This window comes from Centropristis striata, chromosome 16, assembly GCF_030273125.1.
Source record: "Centropristis striata isolate RG_2023a ecotype Rhode Island chromosome 16, C.striata_1.0, whole genome shotgun sequence".
Taxonomy (NCBI): Eukaryota; Metazoa; Chordata; class Actinopteri; order Perciformes; family Serranidae; genus Centropristis; species Centropristis striata.
This window is the reverse complement of record NC_081532.1, coordinates 28,290,243-28,314,624: the sequence shown is the minus strand read 5'-3', so window position 1 is coordinate 28,314,624 and position 24,382 is coordinate 28,290,243. Positions and strand designations below refer to the sequence as shown.

Here is a 24,382-nt window from a genome sequence, read left to right as displayed (position 1 = left end):
AAGTAAAATATAAGTGATTTAATCTCTGTTAAATGTACAATAAAAAGGTACACATTTAGGAATTTGACGTATGTTAATTGTGGACATAAAATGCTTTCATGCACAGGCTCTCCTTCCAACCACCATTACAAAATGCACTCCTCCCAGCACACCAACGCTACTCCCCTCAGGAGACACATGTCCTTATCAAATGCACTTCCTGGGAGAAATGATTGCCTCCCTTTCTTACGGTCTTCTCTACCTTCATACTTGGCTGCATTCCTGTGCAGAGTTGGCTGCGTCTCATCTCTGCAGGTCGACACAGGAGCCTGTCAGCCCTCCTGTCTGATCTACCTGACAACATGACTGATGGTATTTGGGCGTGGACCCTGTAGAACACAGAGCAACAATGCTTACACAGATAAAGGGAGTCAGTGATCTTGCATATGTGTTTATGCAGAAAAGGGGCCAGGTAGCTTGTAGTTAGTCGGTAGCACAAGGCAAAAATATATCCAGAGAAGAGGGAATTAAAATGAAACAATGTGATAGAGACAGATGGCAAGTGAAAGAGAGATAGGAGCACTTCAGCCTACTCCTATCACTGTTTCATTTGGCTGAGTCTCTGGTACTGTAGCACCCGAGGTGGGAGTATTGTTAGCCCACTTGTTGTGTAACACCTTTTTCCTCCTCCACACTATCGCCAAACTGCTACAACAAGGTTGAATCACAACAGCTTTCATCTTTCAGTGTGGGATTTTTCAAGTTTTTTATGCTGTGTTCATGCTTCCCCTCCTCTCCCCACTCCCCCTTTGATAAATACAGACCAGTGAATATGACGGCAAACTGTGCAGTCAATCAGTTCGACCAATCGATCAGCCTGAGTCAGTAAACTCTTCCAAACTCAGAGAAGTGATCTGAAGGTAAAATTCTGTAATCTCATGAGATATATTCCTGAGAAAGCCGGCACATCTTTAATTTAAGAGCACTGATGGTAAAATATTAAACAAATAAATGATTGGGGAATAGATAATTAATCAATATGAAATAACCTTAGGAGTTTATTTAAGTTTTGTAGGATGTTTTAGGACAAAATGATATCTTTACAACAGCCTGCCTTTATTTCATAACTGGCATTTTTCCCAATAGAGCTTTGGTAGTTGACATTACGCTATGCTACATTCAACAGTGTAAATCAAAACAGCACCATATTGGCAGGAAAGCGGCAGTATTTCTGCTAGCAGCTTGTGCCTTCAACTGCTGTATTTATACAGAGTGAAGATGGTGGATAGCTGTCATGCAAAGGGATGCCAGAACAGTTGGGGACATGGAAAATGGAGAGCATCTTTTATTCGTATTCTTAAAGAACTAAAGATCATTTAGTTTTTTGGGAATGATTCACCTGTAATAAAAAACTATATATAACTTCTGTTGATCATGACTGTATAATTGCATATATGAGTGGTGCCTTTGAAATGTATTCAGACAGTAATTATGTAAATAACTTGAAGATAACATTAAAAAACTAAAGCAAGCTAATGCTACATACACGTTAGCTAACGTTCACTCAAGTGACATTTGCGACAAAACAATTTTCAGCCGGTAACGTCTGATTCCAAAGATTTTGTCCATTTAAACCTCTTCAGGCAGAAACTCTCCACAGTTTGGAGGGAGAGTTGATCAGCTAGTTGTAGATGTCTGGATACTGCAGGTTCAGAGCATTGTCCATTCCAGCTGTTACTTCACCCTCATTAATATAGGTCCGTAAAAGCTTTGTGTCCTGGCTCACAATTGCACGGTTTATCTATGAATTAGAACGCATTCCTTTTTCGTAGGTATAGGACCTGAACAATTCAGTTACGAGAGTCTGGCAGAAGCACGGCCAGTCCTGATGCTAGAATTCTATGCAGGCCGACTAAAACAAATTTGTGTCGTTACTTTAGAAAAACTTGTTGTATAATTTTAGGGCTAATATACGTGCAGGATTTATCAATAATAGCAACAACAAAAAAGAATAGCAAAACCAAATAGATCCTTTGACAAAGTCTAGGGGCACTTTGAAAAAAACAAAGTTTAGTTTGTTTTAATCAAACTCTGGTGCAGTTAAATTCTGGTTACGGCTCTTTGGTTGCTTGTGAATGCTCCAATCGTACTCTGGTGCACCAGAACAACTGGTCCGAGACCACTTGCAGAGGTCTGTTTCCAAACAGACCCTAGTGTGGTTTGATTACACTGTGAACGTAATCCGACCAGAATCCAAACCAATTAAAGGAAATGAACCAAAACCCGGTGGACCTGCGCGGTGAGTTGTACACAGATAATATTATAAAGATGAAATTTGTGTCATTTAGTTTCACTCTGCAGGCTACCACTGAGCTAATGCTAATTTGTCATTGCACAATTATCAACATATTGCTCGAAATAACTTATTATTTACCTTACCGTGGTAGAAGCAGATGATGGTAGGAGCATCAAGGCTCGCCTTCTCTGATTCTACAGCTGTCTGATCGTTGCACGTTGTAAATAATGGATCAACATTATTGACGACCCGGAGCCTCGACAGGAGCTCCTTCTAAGCGTTTCTCTCCAGATTAGTTTGGTGAGAATACCAAAACATATTACGGCCGGTAAAATGAAAAGGTACTCAGTTTGCCCTCAGTTCCACGTTTCTTTGTTTACATTTTTCACCGCCAACTTTTCAACCAGTAAGAAGTAATAGTTTGAGTCCAGCCCTCCAGCTTCATACACGGCCCTCTTCAAATCTTTTTTTTAAATTTGGCCTGCTTATATTTCTGCACTGTGAGAGAAAACTGACTAACAGAATGAATACAAAACGAACCAAATGTATCAAATTCACTTCACGAACCAAACGGACTTGTGTTGTAAAAGCGCCCTCTGCTTTGTGTTAATCTAATGGCAGACAGAACATTAATGTTCCATAAAGCCATAAAAACACTTATGACTTCCACTGGCATATTACTAAAGAGTCATCACGCTTCCTGAGGAGCCTCATTGATTTTTCGGTGCTGATCTGCTCCTCATTGACCTCGACAGTAGTTCTCTGCAGTGCTGAGTTGGAAATTGGCTTCCCTGCTTGTCTAACTTCCAGATTAATGGAGACAGTGATAAAACAGCCTCTACGTCAGCATCTAATGGTAACTTCACTCTATTCAACACTGACCTCTTACTGTACTGGACTAGACCAAAAACACTAGACTGACTACACCACAGAAACCCTCAATTATTGACTGTTATCAATCAATCCCGCCCCACTGTGCCTCACTCAGAGCTCTTCTGCAACTGGCACTGGTACTGATGCTCAGCGGCCACAGCATGCAGGCTGGAAGAGCTGCAGCATGTACGTGTGTGTATGCACGTGTGTTTGTGTGGGTGCTGGGGGGAAAGACACTTTCATTTAGGTGCTTTTTAAAAGAACAGGACAGGAAAACAGGCCAAAGCTCTGAACAAGAAGCCTGAATTTTCTGTCAGTGACGAGCCAGTGCATGTGTGTCTGAACCTGTTTGACTGTGGAGTGTCCTCGGAAAGGCTGAGTCAGTCAAGAGAAGCACAGAGAGTGAACAGAGCGATGGGAGTGTACCGAGCACACTCCATACATTATGAAAGCAGAGGAGGTTGGAAAGGAGACAAATACCACAGAGGACACTGTCTGAAGGGTACTGCATCTTGATTAACCTCAATAAACCTTTCAGAAATCTGTGCAGAGGAACCATAGTAAGGTTTCATTTCCTGCAAAAGCACAGATCTGAGGATTTAAAGCCAATAAATGTGTTTCTTTTAACAAAATCCACATTAAATATTGAAAATATATCTTCATAAAACTCATTATTATTGCACCAATCTGTATTCAAGGTTGAGTCAGGACTTATATGTGCACTGCATTTAGCCATGGGATCAGAAAGATCTTCACTTTGAACAAATATTATTGACAAACGATTCTTAAATATGTCATTAATAAACACTTTTTATTGGCGTTTAATTAATGTCATTCCTATTATATTTCATTAAATATCTCATTTGTATTATTCTTTATGGTCTGTTTTGTTGCTTACTTTTTTATTGTAAAGCACTATGAGCAACACATAATGTATAATAATAATAATATATAATAATAATAATAATAATTATTATTATTATTATAAAAGAGCTCTCTAAATGCATAGAGCTAATAATAGTATAAAATATAAAAAATATAAAAACGTTTATTATTATAATTATTATGATAATTATGATTATTATAAATATTCTTATTAATAATTTATATTATATTTATTTTTATGTATTATTACTATTATTATTATTATTATTATTAGGATAATTAAAAAGTGGTTGTTATGTGTTATATTCACCCCTCAATGTAATAGTTTGACACAAAGCTGTCATTCATCTTTTGTATATTTAAATGATTTTTTTCCAAGTTATTTTCTAAGAAATAACATTGTTGTGTCAATCAGTGAGGACAGCATGTGTCAAAGTACAAAAGACTTCCTGCCATTGTCGACAAGCGACCACTGTGACAAATCTGTCAGTCGTCACCACAATCCCACGACTCCTCCTTAGATCTAAAAATAAACCACCGAGGTCACCGCTGTTTACATTAACTGCCAATAGAAATGTGTGTGCTTTATTCTGAAGTCACGTTTGCTCTGGATGTTCCTTTTTCCCAACAGGACGGACAGGCAGAATTTTATGTAACGTGCACAAATCTTGGTGTGTAAAGAAAAACATCTACTGAAAAAAACATGAAGGTCCTCACTACCCATCGGGCATCTAAAAATCATTACCCCTCCGTCTCAGGGTGCCACAGTAGAAGCTGCATTTTGCTTTCTTTCAAGATTGCAAGGTAGTGCACAGACTAACTGTAAAGTGTAAATATTTTATTTAAAGAGGAGAAGATAGTAAATATAATTCTGCTTTCTTGTCGAAATGTCGGAGCTTTAAATTAATTATTCTTCTCTCCATAAACTTTTCATATTTAATGCTCTCCCTGCCAAGGCAACATACCTACCTCTATGACTCTTCAAAATAAAAGCGCTCTGCTACTTTTATTTGGGGGGACAAATGCACATTTTCTAAATAACCCCTCTCCAAAACCTCCACCTATATGTGATGGCCACCTCACACACACACACACACACACACACACATATATATATAACATATAAAGCTTTGGTGTTGTGAATCTCTACAGCAATGTGCACTTTAGTGAGCACAGGTGATGTATTATTCATATGAGCAGTCATAGAATGAGAGAGTGAATGCAACCTGCATACCAAGTTAATGCACACTCACTCTCACACACACACAAATCAGTTTATGCAGTACATTTTTCCACATAGGCCTTAGCACATAACCCCTGTTTATAGAGCAGTGGATGCAAATGTGCAGAAACTGATTTCCAGTGTGAGGAGAGATAAGCTATGCACGTCAGCGCCACTGAAATCTGTGCAAGCTAAGAGGGAAAAGCACGTTGACTTTGCTAAAATGCAAGAGGAGAGTCTAAATCCTACTTGATAATTCAGTGACATTCTCTGTTGGATTTAATTAGAGCCTATTGAAATCCTGGTGTGTTTTGCATCTGTGCATGTCTCTGTGTATGTGTGTGTGTGACAGTGTAGGGGAGAGTGAAAGAAAGTGTTTTAATTACCTCTAATTAGAGCCGAGAGATGGGCTGTGAACTGGAGCACAGAGGCCTAATTGCCATGAGACAACCTCCCACCACTGCGCGGTGTGGGGCGGAGACCACCTTCCACTCTTACAGTCAGTCATTCGGCAGTCACAAGGCACTAAATAAACACGATGAGGTTTGCAATACTCAAAAATACAAGCAATCACACCTACATTTGTCCCTGGATGCATCCAAACTTAATAATCTAATCAAGTTCTGCATTTCAGGTTGAATTGATCAAATTACTGTTATGAAACAGATTATTAAAAAAGGAAGACAATGCTGCTTAAACACAGAACTAGAATGTAATGAGGTTCAGAAAATAGCTTCGTCTCCCATCTATTATTCAACCTCTTGCCATCAGCGGCTCTACACACACACACACACACACACACACACACACACACACTTTGTCCATTTGCAGTGGCACATCCACAAATGAGAGAAAGTATTAAAGTGTTTTGTGTGTGAAAGCACTGCAGCAGTGCTTGTGTGTGTGCACAAACTGTGTGTCATTTTAATTATATTCTCGAGTGGATAGTGTGTAATAGAATATTATTGGACCTATCTCTAAAATCAATGCTTCTTTAGCTCTGCTCTACATGAGAAAGCCACCTTTTATCAAGCACCAAACCTGTCTTTATCATGTTAATACAGTCTGTGACAGACCTGGAAAACCTACAGTTTATGATATGATATGTACAATAATAGCTGACTCAAATGAAACATCCGGATAAAAAAATGGCATTACATCACACAGACCTGGTGAAATACAGCAGTAAACTGGACTTTACTGTAACACAGATTCCATCCAAAGACACATATTAAAGCATTTAACTCACCATGAGTGTGATGTTGAAGTGAAAGCATTGTTTACCTGTCTAACTTTGTATCGCCAACAAAATTATTAAGTTTGGTTGCACGGACCACTGCAAACCTTTTAATTAATATAACTACTAGGGATGCACAATATTATCGGCACGTTAACAGTATCGGACGTTTATTGGCTTGAAAATGAACTATCGGACATCAGCCAACACGCCGATATCCGCCGATATAATAAAGTGATTTAATAATGAGGTGCACATCACCTCTCTGTTGCACCTTGTTTGTAGCTCATAGAATTGTGCAGTGTAGTCTGAGCCCTCCTATTTATTTATGTTTTGAGTAGGGACTGAAGCTGCTTATATTTTTTGTACTTTTTGTGATTTTGTTCACAGTGCAGATTGAGTCGTCACATATTAGGCTCCTGTTTTAAGTTAAATTTGAATTTAAGTCTGTAAGGTGCATGTAGTTTTATTCAATTTGGGTTTAATTGCTGTTCAGTTGCACTTTTCACATGTTCCCAGTGAACACAGGTTATGTTTACTCATCATGTCAATTGGGAAATTGGCCAAATTTGCCCTGATTGTGGGTATTAGTTGTGCGGGGAAAAAATATCGGTATCGGTAATCGGCTAAATGAGTTGTAAAAAAAAACCGGCATATCGGATACGGGTAAAAAATCCAATATCATGCATCCCTAATGACTAGATAACAACAGTGGGACAAAAGTATAAATAACATTGAAGCCTCTCACAACCTGACAGATTACAGTATATTTCATGTGCACATTATAGCCTAAGGTCCATATCGTTTGCAGTATTTGTATATAGCCTAAATGTGTGGATTTTTTCCTTGCCATGAGGTGTGTTTCCACTGAGTACTTTTCGGAAAGTGTTTTGGCTACTCCCACTAGTTAGTTCGACTCAGCCTCTGTTCCCGTACAGGTACTTTTGTAGCGGCTAACCATCAGAGTTCCAATATGACGTAAATGTTTCTGCGACACTTACGGGATTATTCAGCGACAATTTTGACCTTGACATCAGTGACGCCATGCTGACAACAGACCGACGTGTCAAGTCCAAACAGCTGGTCTTTCTTTTTCCCTTGTCCATCGTCTTCTCTTCTTTGGTTTCTTGTTCTTGATTCTCTCGTCTCAGTCTGCTCTGCTCATTTCTTTTAAAAATGGTGCTGTTATGTTGTAGTTGTGGTGAGTTCTGCTCACGTCATATCACGCCTCAACTGATTCAATCAGCGTCGACTAGTTCGTAGCAGCTCAGAAAGTACCTACCTGAGGCAGGTACTTTCTGAGCCGCTAACCGGTGAAGCTGGGCAGATCTTGGGCGGATCCTCTCTCCCAAGCCACACCCATAGCAGCTCACGGGAAAAGAGGGAAAAGTAGCCAATGGAAACGCACCTATTGGAGCCTCTAACGACCTGTGAGATTATATTTCATATGCATATTATAGCTTAAGGTCCATATTGTTTGCAGTATTTATATATAGCCTAAATGTGTGGATTTTTTTTTGCATGTTTTCACATTTACAACCCCAAAATGCAAATACTGTAGGCTCCATGACAACGGGAAAAAAAATAGCTGTACTTTTGTATTTATATACCAAAATTCTGAACCACTGAAGTATATTTTAATGCCAGTGGATCAAGTGTGCACAGGTCGTCCATGGACTAAACAGTTTAGAAAATGAGCTGAAAGTAATGGATACACAGTTGAAACATTCAGCTTCAGTCCAAGTTGCTGGTTATGGCCACATTCATGTGTGGGGGTACCTTAAGAACCACTGCTGAAAAACCTGAGAAACCACTCAGACAGAAATACTATAATCTTGTGACTATATAATAATAATAATAATAATAATAATAACAATAATACATTTTATTTGTAATGCACTTTACATTACAGGAAATCTCAAAGTGCTAATATATATATATATAATACATCTACATCGCAGCGATAATCCAATACAGCCATGAATAAGTTCTGCTCACTTATTTGCAAAAATACCAACAAAGGCCTCACACACACAGGGATTATTTATGGGCTAGATACAATGGTATGAACTGAATGTGCACATTTATATTGTCCATAAATGCATTTTAACGCAAAGCCAATATTTTAGCTGCTCCACATATCAGATGAAACAACGAGAAATGTGAACCTGAGCTAAAGATGCTGCCATCCTGCTGGCTAATATTCACACAAGCAGCTCAAAACTAGAGCTGACGCCGTGGGATTTCCCAACCTATTAACCATGACTATTTATAGCCATCTGGCCTACTGTGGACAAGACACTCTTCATCTCTTCTTCTTCTTCTGTCTAATGACAGAAATAGATGTCTTACTTCTTAGCCTACTGAGTGGCAGTGGAAGTCATCGTTGAGGGAGAGGACCTGGTTGTGTCAGAAATACATAAAGATATATAAATTGGAAAGACATTTTTATTCAGAATGCATATCCAGAGTCCTAAAACATAGATCAATGCATTACATATTATTGATGCAGATGCTCTTACAATGTTTTAAATGATTCTGTAAAGGCAGGAAAAGGCTTGACTGATTATGTTTCACCTTATACAGGATGTAAACCTTAATATACCTTTCCTGTTTAGATAGCTGTTGTAATGTATCCTGATCTACACTTCTGGCTGTCAAACAGGGTTCTCGTGCACTCTCTCTTGTCTGTTGTCAGCCTGGATACCGCAAGAGCTGCATCTAACTCTCAATCAGCTTTTTTAAAAGAAAGCAGTTTCACACCTTGTCCGAACAAGAGCGGACACATTTCCTGTGAAATGACTTCATAGTTTCTGAAAACATGCAACACTGGCTTCACGTTTGCAAGATTAATAAAGAAATAAAAAGAGTCCTGAAACGAAAGTGCAACGCATTAATTCATAGCTTTCAAAGCAAGGAGTTAATAAACACAATGTTGGTATTAAATACTGTTCTTGCACCCCATAATTTGGTGTAAGATTATTGTAACAGTAGCACACATGAGCAAAGCCTTTCTTCACATGTAAAATTACTTTGTTATTAATATACAGTATTTGCAACACCAGGCTTTATATCATGTTTGAAGATTCATCTATTGGGAGGAGATTCCACACTGTAAAAAAAAAAAATCTGTTTAATTAAAGGTAAAATACCAGCAGCTGTGGTTGCCAGAACTTCAGCGTAAAATATACAGTGAGAGGGTTTTCTAATGTAAATTTAAATGTAAATATCAGCAAAAACTGTAATTTAGACTAAGTAGACTGAGTAGTCCCTTAATTTTTAGGGTCCTTGTGACATTATGGTATTTCTCCTTTAATTTTACATGAAAAAAACTGCACTAAAATTGCACTATTCCTTAATTTACAGTAATCAAAAGTGTTTACGGTGATATTCAATTGTTGATTTTACACCCTATTTCTGATGCAATTTGACAGATTTTTCCTGTAATTCTTACAAACTTTTTTTTAACAGTGCAGATAGTTTGCAGAATTGGGCCTGAACTGCTGTCATGCCCATTTTTTTTTTTACCTCTAATAGTTTAGTTTAAAAGTTTATTGCCAGCTCTATGACCTGGCTCAACTCTTCACTTTCAGAGCACATTTACACCCAGTGGGCAGGTTTGAACAGTTTATTCAAGATCTGAAGAGGTTTGTGGTGTAAAGTAGTGACAGCAAAACATTTGAATTTAGATGAGCACTAAATGCCTGAAGGGACCATCTGAAAAATGAATTGAATGCATGGCTGTGTCCTTCAAAGTGATGCAAATCTGCATCTTTAACCCTCCGAACCCCATCGAGCATTTTCAGGGCGTTTTTTGCTCTTTTTACATTTTACTGTGACCTTGTATTTCACTGCAGTATGTAAGTCCTGCACCTCTTTGGAATCAGCACAATCATGGCTAGAATTGGAAACAAAAATGAAAATGAAAATGGAATGAAATGGATTTTAACACTTTTCCAAGTACCCACACATGTCATGAATATTGGGGGGTACATGCTATACATATTGAACTATGCACATTTTTAGAACTTCTACTTACAACCTCTCCTGTCCTCTCCTCTCTGCTCTGTGTAAACAGCCTGCAGTTCCGTCTGATTTTCAGTGAATATTTGTCACATGACAGTTCGTCTCAGCAGAATCAATAATGGCTTCACAGTGTTGCTGAGGAGCGCAGAATTTCATGTTTTTAACGGTATTATTCAATCAAATGCTTAAATTACTGTGAATTCTATGTAGAAATACAAAAATCAAGGCAACTCATAAAAAAGGAAAAAAAAGCATAGTCTGATAGGAAAAGTTGCCCAATACTTATCATCATAATACAGTTTTAAAAATATTTATTCATTCTACATATTTATTTTAAATAGAGATATATTCTGGAAATGACATGTATTTTTAAAGAAATAAAAATATTTGATAGTTGTTTATTTTTTATTTGACCGTATACCACAATTTTAATTATTTTTTTAAATCTCTTTTTGTAAATTAAAAGTACTGTATGGAAGAAAATTGTGTTTTACATGTTTAAAATAATATTTTTATAATTTTTGTTAAAAATGTGCATCCATAAATTTGAATATATGTATCAATAGTTGCTCTGTGGGCCAAAGCGCACCTGTAATATTCAAGCTGATCACAGAAACAGTCAGAGATAAAGTTTACCATGTGATGGATGTCTATATCTCACAGTTACGAGTGCTTCTGTAGTTACCATTGTTCTAGTTTCTAAAAGGATGAACTGTAGAAGTGACCCAGATTCAGATGAGATTCAGTTTGAATTTTGTCCTGAAATCACTTGTGGCTCCTCACTGCCAACAAGTCACCAGACCGCATCAGACAGCTGGCTTCACCATCGGGGAGTGAGTGCGAGAGCTGGCCCGCAGTCAACCATGAAGAGGAAAGGAGTCAAAAAGTAAATCACTAAATAAAGAATAAACAGGAATAAACAGCTTCTTAAATGACAGAAATTTCTCCTTTACAGTTACTCGTTATTAGCCTGTAGCGTGGGAGTAATGACGTAGAAACGTGATCCAACCTTTAATACAAAGAAAATGCAATAAAGATGTTATACAAAGCAGCTCGGTTTATCAAGATTTAATCCCGCCGTCTTTTTGTCCGTCTGTCCCGGTCTCACCCAGCTGGGGCTTTGATTAAAGTTCCCGTTAGCTCGACTGTTGTCTGACAGGAATGGTAAATAATGCATCTGTGGTTATCTTGGGGATGTGTCACTAAGCACACAGCGATACAAGGCGCTGACTGTATATATGTGAGGAAAACTGAGGCTGTGTTTTATTCACTGTGTTAGTTGTCAACCACAGTAACAGATATATGAGTTCGCCTGACATAGGTTTTTTCCACATCACTCATACTATTAGTACAGGTGTATCTCAATACATTAGAATATGATGGAAAAGTCAATTTCCAGTAGTTCAAGTCAAATAGCCCCAACCAAGTACTGAGTCATATAGATGGACATACTTTAAGAGGCCAACATTTCCATATTAGACATACTTTTTAAAATTGGTCTTTTGTAACATTAAATTTTTTTGAGACACTGCATTTTAGGTCTTCATTAAATGTAAGCCATTATCATTATAATTATAAGAAATTAAATAAATTAAGAGATGAAATGTTTCATTATGTGTGTAATGGATCGATATAATGTGTTATTTCCACTTTTTGAATTGAATAACTGTCATAAATAAACTTTGTATGATACTCTAATTTACTGAGATCCTGTAGTCATCATATGGACCATAGCAACTGAAAGAGGGCTGTTGCCAGGTAGAAAAGGTTTCAGCTAAAACCCTTGGGGTTTTCAATATATTACGTAAGCCTTTTCATGACATCAGCAGCTAGTTACTCTGCCTCTGTACGTAGAGGAAATGCAAAGGCTAGCATCAAGCAAGCACAAAGGTCAGAGTGACAAGATCTGAATTGTGTAAGAGATAGAAGTGGCTTACAAAAGACCTATGAAGTATGTGGATGGTGGCAAACAAAACTTAAATAGAAACTGTCAGACACTTGCTACCTGATGTTTGAGCCACTGTTCATGTTGTTTAGGTGAAGTAGAGCTGTTTGAGACACTGACATTCAGTATAATGTAGGCTATAGATGTTCCTTTGATGTAAAACCTGTTGTAATATCAGCAATTCAAATGATTATTAATCATTTTCTTTTAACAGCAGCACCACATAATACTGACAGTGGTAATAATAATGGTTTATTTGCACTGTCTCTGTTTACATCCGACCACATTAGGCCTAGATTTGTTCTATATTATATCTGTCATATACCACTAATACTCTACTGTGTATATCTCTGGATATATTTAAATATATTTATTCATTGATGTTCATATCACTGCATGCAACAACTTATTTAACCCATTGAAGCCTGGAAAGCGGATACGTTGTTTTGTAGTATTTGTATAAGCTCTCAAATACTTTTTGAATTTCATTTCTATCTGCTACAGAGGCTGAAAAATCTATTTTTTAGTAGAAGCGTTGACACTTCTGTTGAATTTCCAGAAAAACTTCAGGTGTTAGGGGCTCATTTTAAAATCGCCCAGAGGTTTTATAGGCGTTTTAGGCGTCAATGGGTTAACCTATTTAACATGCTAAAATATATTTTCTCCAATGTGCAATATCTGTAAAATGCAAAGTACTTTCAGGAAAACAAACAAAGACAAATATATACATATGTTAATAATAAATGCCAAATAGCAGAAATGTATGTATAGAATGTGTATAGAATGTATGTATATGTGTTATTTTTTATATTCTTTATTCTGTCTTCTATATCTATGTGTCTGTATCTTGAGCTGCTGCTAACTAAATTTCCCCACTGTGGGACGAATCTTTTCTTATCTCTAATAATAATAATAATAATAATGATAATAATAAAGGTTATTTCTGGTGATGTTTTGATGTTTTGTTTCCCCATGAAACCTTCCATGAAAAGTCTATGACAACAACAATGAATTTCTCCTGCTAACAAGCATCATATGTGTAGCCAAGACCTCATAGCTTTTAACTGTGCCATAGAGCTCGATTGTCCAAAAAACTACTACAAAAATTGTCCATGTTCATTACAACCAACTATACAATCAGACCTCTTTTTCTGCCGACTCCACTGACGGCAGAAAAGGTCTAAAAAATGACCCTACTTCTCTCTTTTCTTTAAAAAAAAAGCTATAGTTTTAAGTCTTCTTTAATACACCATGATTTACGGCCCCATTTAGAGTGAAATCAAGCCCCCAGGAACAGCATTGGCTTTGAAGCCAATTTGACATAGCGGCCAAACTGTGAAATTACATATCCGTTTTGTGATGTCATGGGACCCAAAAACCTTGTTGACTTGGCTTTGTGACTGGTCTGGAGCTTTTGATTGAATCATATGTTCCTGCATGTCTTTATTCAACTGTACTGAAGTTGCTGTCCTGCTTCCATAACTACTTACGAGAGCACCAAATCAACAACTAAAAATAGGCCCCAACACATGTACTATATGTACTTCTGTGTGAGTAAAATGTGCTGTATTTGAGTCATTTTTAAGATTTAGGTTCAGCAGGAACAATTGGGCTTTGAGGCTGAGAATCACAAATTGAAGGCTTTGACATTTGCTAACAATAAGAAAAATACAGAATAAAGGCATCCCATTCCTTAAACAGCTACAATGACTGGCACACCAGCATGTTGCGTATCCTTGACTGCTCACCTATTGCCAAAAAGGTTTCAGGTAGAGTTTCAGTTGTCCAGGGGTGGAGTGGGACATTCCTGAGTGGAAGATGATCCTCCTCAGGATGTACAGGGGCCATTTTCGTCCCCTACACACACAGTGGGACGGCTCAGCCGATCACTGGGATCCCCGAGTGTGTTCATCTAAAATTTTTACCCCTGTAAGGTATGCAATAGTCAAAATGATTTAAGTTGAATCAGACATGACAGAATAACTTAAAATAAGATCAGATAAGATAACATATAAGATATGACTTTATTTATCCCACAGTGGGGAAATTTAGTTGTCAGAGCAGCTCAAGATACAGACACATGATATAGAAGACAGAATAAAGAATATAAAAAAACAAGACATATACATCGTTCTCTACATATTATATGCATATATTTCTGCTATTTGGCATTTATTATCAATATATATGTTAGGTGTTTGTTTGTTTTCCTGAAAGTACTTTGCATTTTGCAGATATTGCGCATTGGAGAAAATATATTTTAGCTTGTTAAATAGGTTAAATAGGTTGTTACAAACAAGATTGATCCTCGGAAAATCTATCTTTTGCATTATAGGGACATTATAGTAGAAAGTAAAATACATAAAAAAAATAAAGCCCTGACTCGGCAAGTGTATTTAGTCCTATCTATAATGTAGATTATTACATTGATCTACTCCATTATTTATTTCCCTTATTATAATTTGAGTTACTCATTTACCTTATTGTTTATTCTAACTTTTCAATATTAAATTAGTCACATAAATAAAACTAAATTTGCAGGAATGCTACAAGTATGAAGAACATGATACGCAAACAAATGCAATAAAGTAATAAATCCAGCATGTTACTCAAACAAGGTAGAGATGGTGTTTGAGACTAATAAGACTAATTACTTCATTAATCACATAATGGGGAAATTTGTGTTTGTATTTGTGTGATTGAATCTAAATAAACAAGGGGAACAGTGCCCTTGTTTCTGAAGGAACATGTTGTGCAGTGTAGCAACCTAACTCACTTTATATTAATATTTTTGTTTAGTAATTTAGTCATTTTTGGATAACAATGAAGGAATAAATCAGATAAATCAAACACTCACTATACTGTACGAAAGCATACATTCATTGCTGTTGTTGGTTTTGGTGCTGAGATTTGTCCAGAGCATGAAAAATGTAAAATATTACCAGAAAATCATTGAAGAAACATTTAGGAAAGATTAATGTCTGGTGGGTGCCACACCCGCCTACAGTGCCTACAGCGTGTGAAAGCACTGACTGATTGGATGAGCATCACCATGGCAATGCGATGACGTCTTCATCCCTTGCTCTAATTGGAGGAAACCCCGTCGCCCCAGCCGCTGCAGCGTTCCGGTCTGTCAAACTATCCCCAAACGCCCGCCTCTTTCCCCCGCGCTAAACAACCACTGGTTAACACCGCTCGATCTGCCTGTCAATCAGGCATGATTACGCCTTATGATTGGAAGTCGATATTCAGATGAACCGCCCATATAGCAGGTTCAGTTGCGTTTTTTTAGCTTCTACTGCCGTTCTTTGCCTTTCTGACCAACCTCTCAAATCGGATCAATTTGTGGAGCAAATTTGGACCTCCGTAGGTCAGAAACGATGAGTACTTTCCTTTTCGCTTTCCTTTTGGTTTATGGTTGTCGCTTGGTTGCCGAACTGACTAATTGTGTTTCGTTTCGTGTTTTGTATAAGCAACGCTAACGTGACATTTTTTATTGAAAGGAGTGGCCGTAGAAGCTAACGCCAGCTAGCCTATGCTAACCTGCTGGCTGGCTGGCTGGCTGCAGCACACAGCTTTGTGGCGGTGTGGCGTGTTAAACAGCAGATCTGTGCTTCCGATGCTTGTAGCCAACCTCATTTTATACACACAGTTTGTTTTAGACTGCAATGTATGTTAAGGGTGATGAAAGCGGTCTGATAATTTTGTAATTATAGATAGATGTTTCTGGAAACGTTTATTTTTTTATCCGGTTCAAGCTCTGGTGTTACCACTTTCCAGCTCATACCAGGCGGATGCATGTTCTTTAATGTCATGATCGGGGAGCGGGCTTTTTTTGCACTCTAGTTGCGTAACGTTATAGTTTTATCGACACCTACTAATTGTATCTCTCCTTTTTCGCAGCTTGTAACGTTACTGTGGGGAGTAACCTCTCGCTGCTCCCATTCTTCAACTCAACAGTCCTTTGATTGTCACATTCCCCCGGATTTCCAATCTATCAGTCCCCCCAAAAATATATAAACTATGGATAGAGCGGATCTTATCCAAAAGGCCAAGCTGGCGGAGCAGGCTGAGCGCTACGAGGACATGGCAGAGTGCATGAAGGAGGTTACAAGGAAGGGAGGCGAGCTGTCAAACGAGGAGCGGAACCTGCTGTCCGTCGCCTACAAAAACGTGGTTGGGGCGAGGCGCTCCGCATGGAGGGTGGTAACCAGCATCGCAGCCAAGTCCGATACGACCGAGAAGAAGCAGCAGCTGGTCAAGGAGTATCGGGAGAAGGTGGAAAAGGAGCTGCAAGATATCTGCGATAACGTTCTGGTAAATAACCCAATTTTAATCCATGTTAACTAAATGTGAGATGGGGAACCACCCTCCCCGAAAAAGTACACTCAAAGCAGAGCTTCATTATTTATATCTCTGCATTATTATAATGTCATCAGTAATGGCTATAACTGCATTGTGGTTTTAATGACACTCCAGCTCTCTTGAAACTGTATTTGCTCAACGTAAGGTTAACATGTCCGCATTATGGCACATCAGTAGTCATAAAATTTAAAGTGACAGACGCTTATTTTAGACCAGCAATGTGTGTCAAATGGCATCTGCCCTGTTTCCTGTGAGCTCCCCTGTTGTATAAATATGGCTGGAGAGGACAAGGAAGTATTGTGTAGTCCTCCCACTGTTCCTGCCTTTTGGCAATCTGGATTTAGAACAATGGGCTTGAAACCTTGTGAGGGCGTGAACTGACAAAAGGTCATAGCGACTACACCAGCAAGGTGTGTCTGAATGGGTGGAGGGAGAACTCAAGACACAGAGAAAAAAATGCTGTATAGGCTGTGCTCTGTAAAGCTGTGTTCAGTTCCCATGTAGTCCCATCTGGCAGATAGACGCCTAATGTAGTTAGCCAAGTGCAAGAATTTACATGCCTAAACGACTCATACACTCTATAAAGCCCAGTTTGTACAGATTATCAAAAATGACACCCTCCCACAGAGCTCCCTATTGAAACCAATAAGGATGTGCTTGACAGTTGAGCTAAATGCATTTCCAGACATTACACTCCACATTTAAAGGCTTAGCTTTACTGTAATACTGGGGCACTATACTTTCACCTCTTGTTTAATCTAATGGAACAGCACAGATTGGTGTTTTGCATTATTTCTAGCCTGCCTTGATAATGGATTAGAGGAGATCGGGATGGAAGCTTAGCCATAAGATTGAGATAATTTCCCCGAGCTGCTGTCTTTAAAAATGCACTGCAAAGCTGCAGGGGCCATCCATTTTCAACCAGCTTTCCATATGTGTTCCTGAGAATATGCACTTGCACAGCTGTGACTCAGCTTTCAGTATGTCTGCTAGTGAGTGTTGACTGAGGGTGTGTCAGTACTCATGCTGTAACTTGCCTTCAGAAGACTGACATGTTAGTGATGCACCCACAAAGACATATGTGCAGAGAGTGCAATAGAAAGGTAAGCTGCTTGTGTGCCCCTCTGTCTGGATTTCCTGCACAGTGGATTGTGAAACAAGACAGATTTGCATCCCAGTTAAAAGCAGGTCTCAGTTGAGAGGCAGCAGGGGTTTGGGGGGATGTTTTGGCTCCAGTTTCCACACAGGATGTGTATGTAGGGCTTGTAGACCAGACAGGGTGCCAGCCGAGCACTTTTGGTCTTCTTGAGAACATCGTACTGTCCACTGTCTATGTGAATCATGTTCCTCCAACAGTGTAGGCTTGTCTGGTATTGTAGTGTTGCGACATTTCAAAATCAACCCCACGTCATAGTTGTCATAGAGACTACCACATGTTTTTCTTGTTCAGTCATCATATCTGCTTATCACATTTGAGTATAAATAAAAACCAAAACCCACCTCACAGCCAACTGTAGTATTGCTAATTTAATTGAAAATGAGGGTTTAGACAATGCTGGTAAAATATTTCAATCCCTGACATGTAAAGGCACTCAAACAAATAACTAGTCAGGATTTAATCTAGCAGCTACTGTTGGGCTTTCTTGTCAATACTGGTGGCTGAAATCAGAGCTTTGTGTGAAAGCACTGAGAGGAAGGCTACCCCTCTTCTTGTCTATTGTGCCGAGAATGCAGTGAAAGAGGAATGCTTAGCACTTGAGACATGCGCGTGTTTCGGCTGAGCCAATCTTTGTGTCAGTAAATGACTGGGGAGTGGCTGCTGAGGTGGGTTTGGCTCAGACGAGGGCAGCTTCTTTCTCCCAGGGTTTGAAAGGGAAAGCTCTTTTCTTCTTTTAAAAAACAAAAAATATTTTCCCAAGTTAAAGGCGAAAGGATGTTTTATTTATTTATATATATATATATATATATATATATATATACACACACACACACACACTACTACTGTAGTATATACCATACTATATTTTATATATATATGCACCCTATTGCCTCTCAGTCAGGACTGTTGTTAGGGTTTAGGTATGGCAAGCATTTTCATTCTGAGTGATCGCTTAATCTATTCTCTAAATCGTTTAATTTGAGCATAAGCCACAGTGTCACTGACACAGATTAGCCCTAGTAATCTTCCCATGTCCATTCAAAGACTTAGTGTAGACTGTAATCACAGGGTGTGATTTGTAACACTTATTTTATGTTTGAGCTATTTTACCACATATTTGGCTCAATTTACATTGTTGTTTGAATCATGTTGCTATTTTAAGCATCTATGCCTTTTGAGTTGGAAAGTGCATCATTTTTTCTCTCTCAATCTAATGCCATGGTTGTTGAAATTATTAATTAATTAAATTCTTCTAAATATTGTGTAAATAAGTTAAGGGATAAGGGATCATGCAGTTTCAGTATTAAACTCATCACTGAATATCTAAGCAAACATTTTCATCTAGCTGTCATCTTTGATCTTAATTCTGCACAATATAGATCAGATGTAGGCACATTTTGAACATGCCAACCAGAGATGGAGCTGCCTTTCAGTTTTTAAATATCCATACACATGCTGTAAGCAAGGGGCTTTTTTTTAAACTCTTTGTGGTTTTAAGTAATAATAGTCCCTTAGCTTAGTTCCACCCCTTGAATACAAGCTGGACAATCATCATCACTGAATCAGACAGCTCCGACCATGGACTGCTCGATAGAATGGGTGGTTTCAGAGTTTCTGTATTTTCAGGCTGATTTGGTGGATTTTGAGCTTGTCCTGGTTAAAATTTCTGTGTGGGGCATGTGCAACAGTCATACTCATTACCCAGAGAGGTTGGTAGGAGATAGATGTTAACATGGAGCTAACATAAGGAGACTACAGCACATAATTAACTAGCAATTAAATGCTATACTAGCTACTAAAGGTGTACTTAAAATGAACGGTGTGCAGTCTCCCTCCATGCCACAGCGCCCAGAGTTACCGCTGCTCACCTTGGCAGGTCCTTCCGTCTGCTTTTCTTTGATGATGCACAAAAAAGGTTGTACTTGTATCTTACTTTACTGAATTAAGTGGTTATGGCTAGTATTTTAAAATCATCAGACATCAAACTTTGCCATGCCATATAGTGCTGGCATGAGAGTGCTTATTGAGTATGTGGCATCTGGGGCAGAAGACAGTTGGGAACACACTTGAGACCTGACCTAGTTGTAGAGAAATTTGGAGAGACATATATCTGAAACTGACCCAGAGCAAAATGTTTCTTCTAAATGACACTGGGTGAGCACATGCACTTCACTCCTGATGGAGCATTAATCATTGAGCTGAGCAGCTATGAAGAGCAAAAGGTAGTAGTGTTTCCTGGTGGATGGGGGCTAATGAGACACTTAGGATGGCTGATTTCCACCTATTATAAGTGTCCTATCATGTGATGTTATGTTTTCTCTCACACCTGTCACAACTGTTCAGTATGTGTTCAGTCCATCTAATTAAATTGATGTGACATTTTCTGTCTTCACAGAATCTGCTTGACGAGTTTTTAATTGCCAACTCCACAAATCCCGAGAGCAAAGTCTTCTATCTAAAGATGAAGGGGGACTACTATAGATACCTTGCTGAAGTTGCGGGTGAAGAAGCCAAAACAAGTGAGTTTAAATTAACTCTTCATTTATTTTATTTAGAAAGAATCCTATTTCAACCTGGAAAAAGGCATTCATTATAAATTGTGATTTATTTTGTTGTTTTTTACATTACATTACATGTCATTTAGCAGACGCTAAATTGTTTCTTACCACTTCTCTTTCTATCTACTGTATGTAAAAGGTGGTCTCTTTTTTTTTTTTGTGGGCCTCAACACACACAAGGAACCTGTCATATTTTACAACATCAAGCTAAAGGCGCATTGTTTATATAAACACATTATTATCTAAAAATCTTATGAAAAGACAAACTGACTTTGCTTCATACACAAAGGGGAGTAAGAAGTTGGGGGCATATTTTTAGGTATTGATTCATACACTTGTGGTTGTTTAGTAACTAATTATGGAAGCAGGATAGTATATGTGAGATTGAATAAAAATATCAATTACACATGGGTATAGTAATGGTCCAAAATGCTGTAAAAATTGCTATTTTAGCTAAATGTTTAAAACGTGCACCTAAATCCTGCACAAACTTTAGGAAAATCCTGACACCAGTCTTGTACTTTTTAATGAACAGCTGAAATATAGTTTGCACAGTAAATATGATGCATGATTAATTGATCAATTCAAATTATTAAAGTGTATTGGGGTTTGGAACATTTGTTACACTGATTTGATGCAAAAATTTGCATTTTTCACTCGAGAACTGGTAAAAACGGTTTTAAAAAATCACTACCAAATCTTACACTAAGACAACAAGGCCTTGGGGAACACCTGAAAACTCCCATGCTGTGAATTGAAAAAAATTGCGATTGGATGGTAAGGCGTTCCGGTATGGACTTATTAATATACCTAAGGAAGCCATAAATCCTCTGAATGCCCAAGGTCTCTAGTTTGTGTTAAGTTCTAATGAAGCTGCAATTATCCTAGAGGTTTTATACAGTGGGGTCAAGTTTAAAAAATAAATAAATAAAAATCTCTCGGTACAATGAAGTGGTTACTAAGGGGACTGGCATCATCACATGTGAATTCAACTGGGCTCATTGAATCCACAACAGTCTCAGCTTTCTCGTGATGTCAAATGTAAGCAACTGCAAGACTGTTAGGGACCCCAGTATACAGAAATATTCATCTCAGGAGGTGAAAATAATACATTTGTACTGCCTGGTTTAACACAGGTTTAAAATGATGTCACTTTAAGTAGACTTCTATCTCAACCTGATGCATTCATACATTGTGTGATTCCTTCCTGTGTTTCCAGAGACCATTGAAAACTCCCAGGAGGCGTACCAGAAAGCGTTTGACATCAGCACGGAGAGCATGGACCCCACACATCCCATCCGCTTGGGCTTGGCACTTAACTTCTCTGTCTTCTACTATGAGATCCTCAACTCCCCGGACCAAGCCTGTCTGTTGGCTAAAAAGGTGCGGCCCAGACTTTTTTACAAAAATCAGTCTTTTTTTTGCCGTGCTCGCATTTGTACTATGTTGCAAGTGTTCATATTTTCCACTTTGCTTACAGGCATTCGATGATGCCATTGCAGAGCTGGACCAGCTAAATGAGGAGTCCTACAAAGACAGCACTCTTATCATGCAGCTCCTCAGAGACAACCTGACAGTGAGTGTTCTGATCTCGCATGGCACAAAAACTGCTTTCACTGTGTAAAAGGAGTGTTTGCCTCAATGTTCATCATATGATCTCTTTGTGCTTCAAACAAACAAAATGTCCTGTGACAAAAGCCTGCTGTCCTAGTACATGGTGAGAGGTGATAAATAGTCTCTCCCTGGAGGCAGTCATTAGGATTAGTATGGTAAACAACAACCTGGAATAGGCACATACCTCAACAGGGCTGTGGCAGGCAAATGAAATCAAATGTATGCCATGCATATATATAATTTCCATATCATTCTATTGTACTGCTGAAAAAGAAGCAGCCTTTACATTCTGACCCTTGCTTGTGGACGTGAAGCTGGAGGGAACCACAAGTGTGTGGCAGTGCTGTTTTACGAACATGGAGAGGACACAACATGCAGAAATGAGGGGCTACTTTTGGCATTTAGCTTCAAAAAAATATAAAATGGACCAGAAAATCATCTTCCGCTATGTGTGCTGCACGATGGCCCCCACTACAGGCATATTTGCCCGAATGCAGGCTAACTCTATTTTCTTTTACACCTTTTAATGGGTATACTGCAGTCCACAGAAATGCATTCAAACAGTGTATTAGAGTCTGCTTATGTAGCGTTATGTATGTAACTCATAAATAAAATGATCTATGGAGAACTGTGCACGCCCCCAGAATACACAAATAACTAAATGTGAAGTGGCAAATTTTAGATTGGTATGAATGTTGGTGCTGAATGTACTGTACAAGTAAAGTGGTGTGATGGCGAACATTCACCAATCCTCTTTTTGTGCTAAGCGAAGTGCCCGTTGGTAAAGGTAAAGCTAGCATTTTCCAGGCAGAACTGGCACTTATGAACTGGGTTCAGCAATGACAGAGGCCCATGTAAAAATGTGCTTCAAATTTTTTCAGTGTTAATCATAACCTAAAAATTCCTGGGTGTGTACAGAGACATGTCTATGTGTTCTCACTGCCAGTTACAGAGTGCCTCTCCGAAATACGGCTTAAATCTTAAAAAAAAAAAATGTGTACAAATTGCTGATCATTGAGTAACATTCATAAAGGGGTTGTGCAATTACTGATAAAAATCTGTTAAAATCTATAATGAATCAAAATTCAGAAATGGTGAACTTGACTGTATTCCACTGTATTTTTAACACATGGCTGTGTTTCTCTCCTCAGTTATGGACATCAGACACTGCTGGAGAGGACGGCGATGGTGGAGAGCAAGTAGAGAGTGGCGGCGGCGGCGAGAATGAGAACTAAAAAAACAACAACAAAAAAACACAAGCCCTTGGTGTTGGGGTCATCTCCAAAAAGAAAAAAAACCCTTTTTACACATCTTTCATTCCTTATTGCTCCACTCAAACATTCTACCAATTAAACCCATTGCTGAAAAGAGTCATGTAAGGAAATAATTTAAAAAAATAAATAAATGAATCTTTTCACAATGTAGATTTGGACAAGTGGTGAAAAGAGAAACCCTCCATTCCTTTTGGTTTATGTTTGTCCTGGCCTTCCCATTTGGCAGTTTCAGCTGTAGAAAAGTGATTGATAGCTTGACATGTTAACAGACTCCTAGCTCAGTTTAGAGGCAAAAAAATCCCATAGTTGAACAACTGGAAGCTTAAGTCTCATCAGTTTGGATTTATTTTTTCCAATAAGAAATGTTAAATATAAAAAATAGTTTCCCTTATACCTTTTTTTTAAGTGTCTGTCTCTACAGAGTTATGTGGTACGGTTACAGCAGCTGAAGTCCAACTTCAAACAGATTCAATGTTCATACTACAGGGAAAGCTAGTGCACTTTACATGCTGGCAACAAATACTACAATACAGCCAAGTAGTGCCAATTGGTTAAATCCTCACTTTCTGCCCTGGTTATGATGCCACTATTTCACTGACGCATGCCTGTTCTTTTGGGGGGGGAGGGGGTGCTTGTCTGACCAAACGCAGGGACCTTTTAATGGGAAGAAGACAATTCTGTCATGCATGTCTCTTGAGATATTACACTGGAATGGGAACAAATGCTGTAACACACACAAGTCCAAGTGTCAAGTTTAGTAATTTTCAATGCAGGTTTGTACACATCCTACAACTGGGTGATATGTTAGTCTGTCCAGTGATTGTCATTAGAGATTCGGACCACTATTGTTTTGCTATTCATTCAATTGTAGTCCCCAAAAGCCTTGTGGAACTGTTTGAATCCCTATGTATCAGCTATGTTAACATGAATAAAACATTTTATAAACCAA

At 38.4% G+C, this 24,382-nt stretch overlaps 1 protein-coding gene and 1 long non-coding RNA gene across 2 annotated transcripts; one reads left to right on the top strand and one right to left on the bottom strand.

Annotated features, from left to right (window-relative positions):
- Positions 1 to 319: 319 nt before the first annotated feature.
- On the bottom strand, positions 320 to 15,428 carry LOC131988615 (uncharacterized). The gene is made up of 3 exons (XR_009395886.1): positions 15,321 to 15,428; positions 14,212 to 14,390; positions 320 to 368 (listed from the first exon to the last, which is right to left on the bottom strand). It is a non-coding gene; the product is annotated as an uncharacterized LOC131988615 (long non-coding RNA).
- A 249-nt stretch (positions 15,429 to 15,677) lies between these two features.
- Positions 15,678 to 24,382, top strand: LOC131988212 (14-3-3 protein beta/alpha-1-like). Its single transcript, XM_059353293.1, has 6 exons — positions 15,678 to 15,833; positions 16,367 to 16,780; positions 20,383 to 20,506; positions 21,765 to 21,928; positions 22,026 to 22,121; positions 23,311 to 24,382. The coding sequence occupies exons 2-6, from the start codon at positions 16,487 to 16,489 to the stop codon at positions 23,392 to 23,394; spliced, it is 762 nt and encodes a 253-aa protein (XP_059209276.1). The 5' UTR covers positions 15,678 to 15,833; positions 16,367 to 16,486; the 3' UTR covers positions 23,395 to 24,382.

Coding starts and splice junctions, on each gene's coding strand:
- LOC131988212 (XM_059353293.1), top strand. CDS start 16,487: ATGGATAGAGCGGATCTTATCCAAAAGGCCAAGCTGGCGGAGCAGGCT. Junction 16,781..20,382: donor ATATCTGCGATAACGTTCTG/GTAAATAACCCA, acceptor CTGTCTTCACAG/AATCTGCTTGACGAGTTTTT. Junction 22,122..23,310: donor TCCTCAGAGACAACCTGACA/GTGAGTGTTCTG, acceptor TTCTCTCCTCAG/TTATGGACATCAGACACTGC.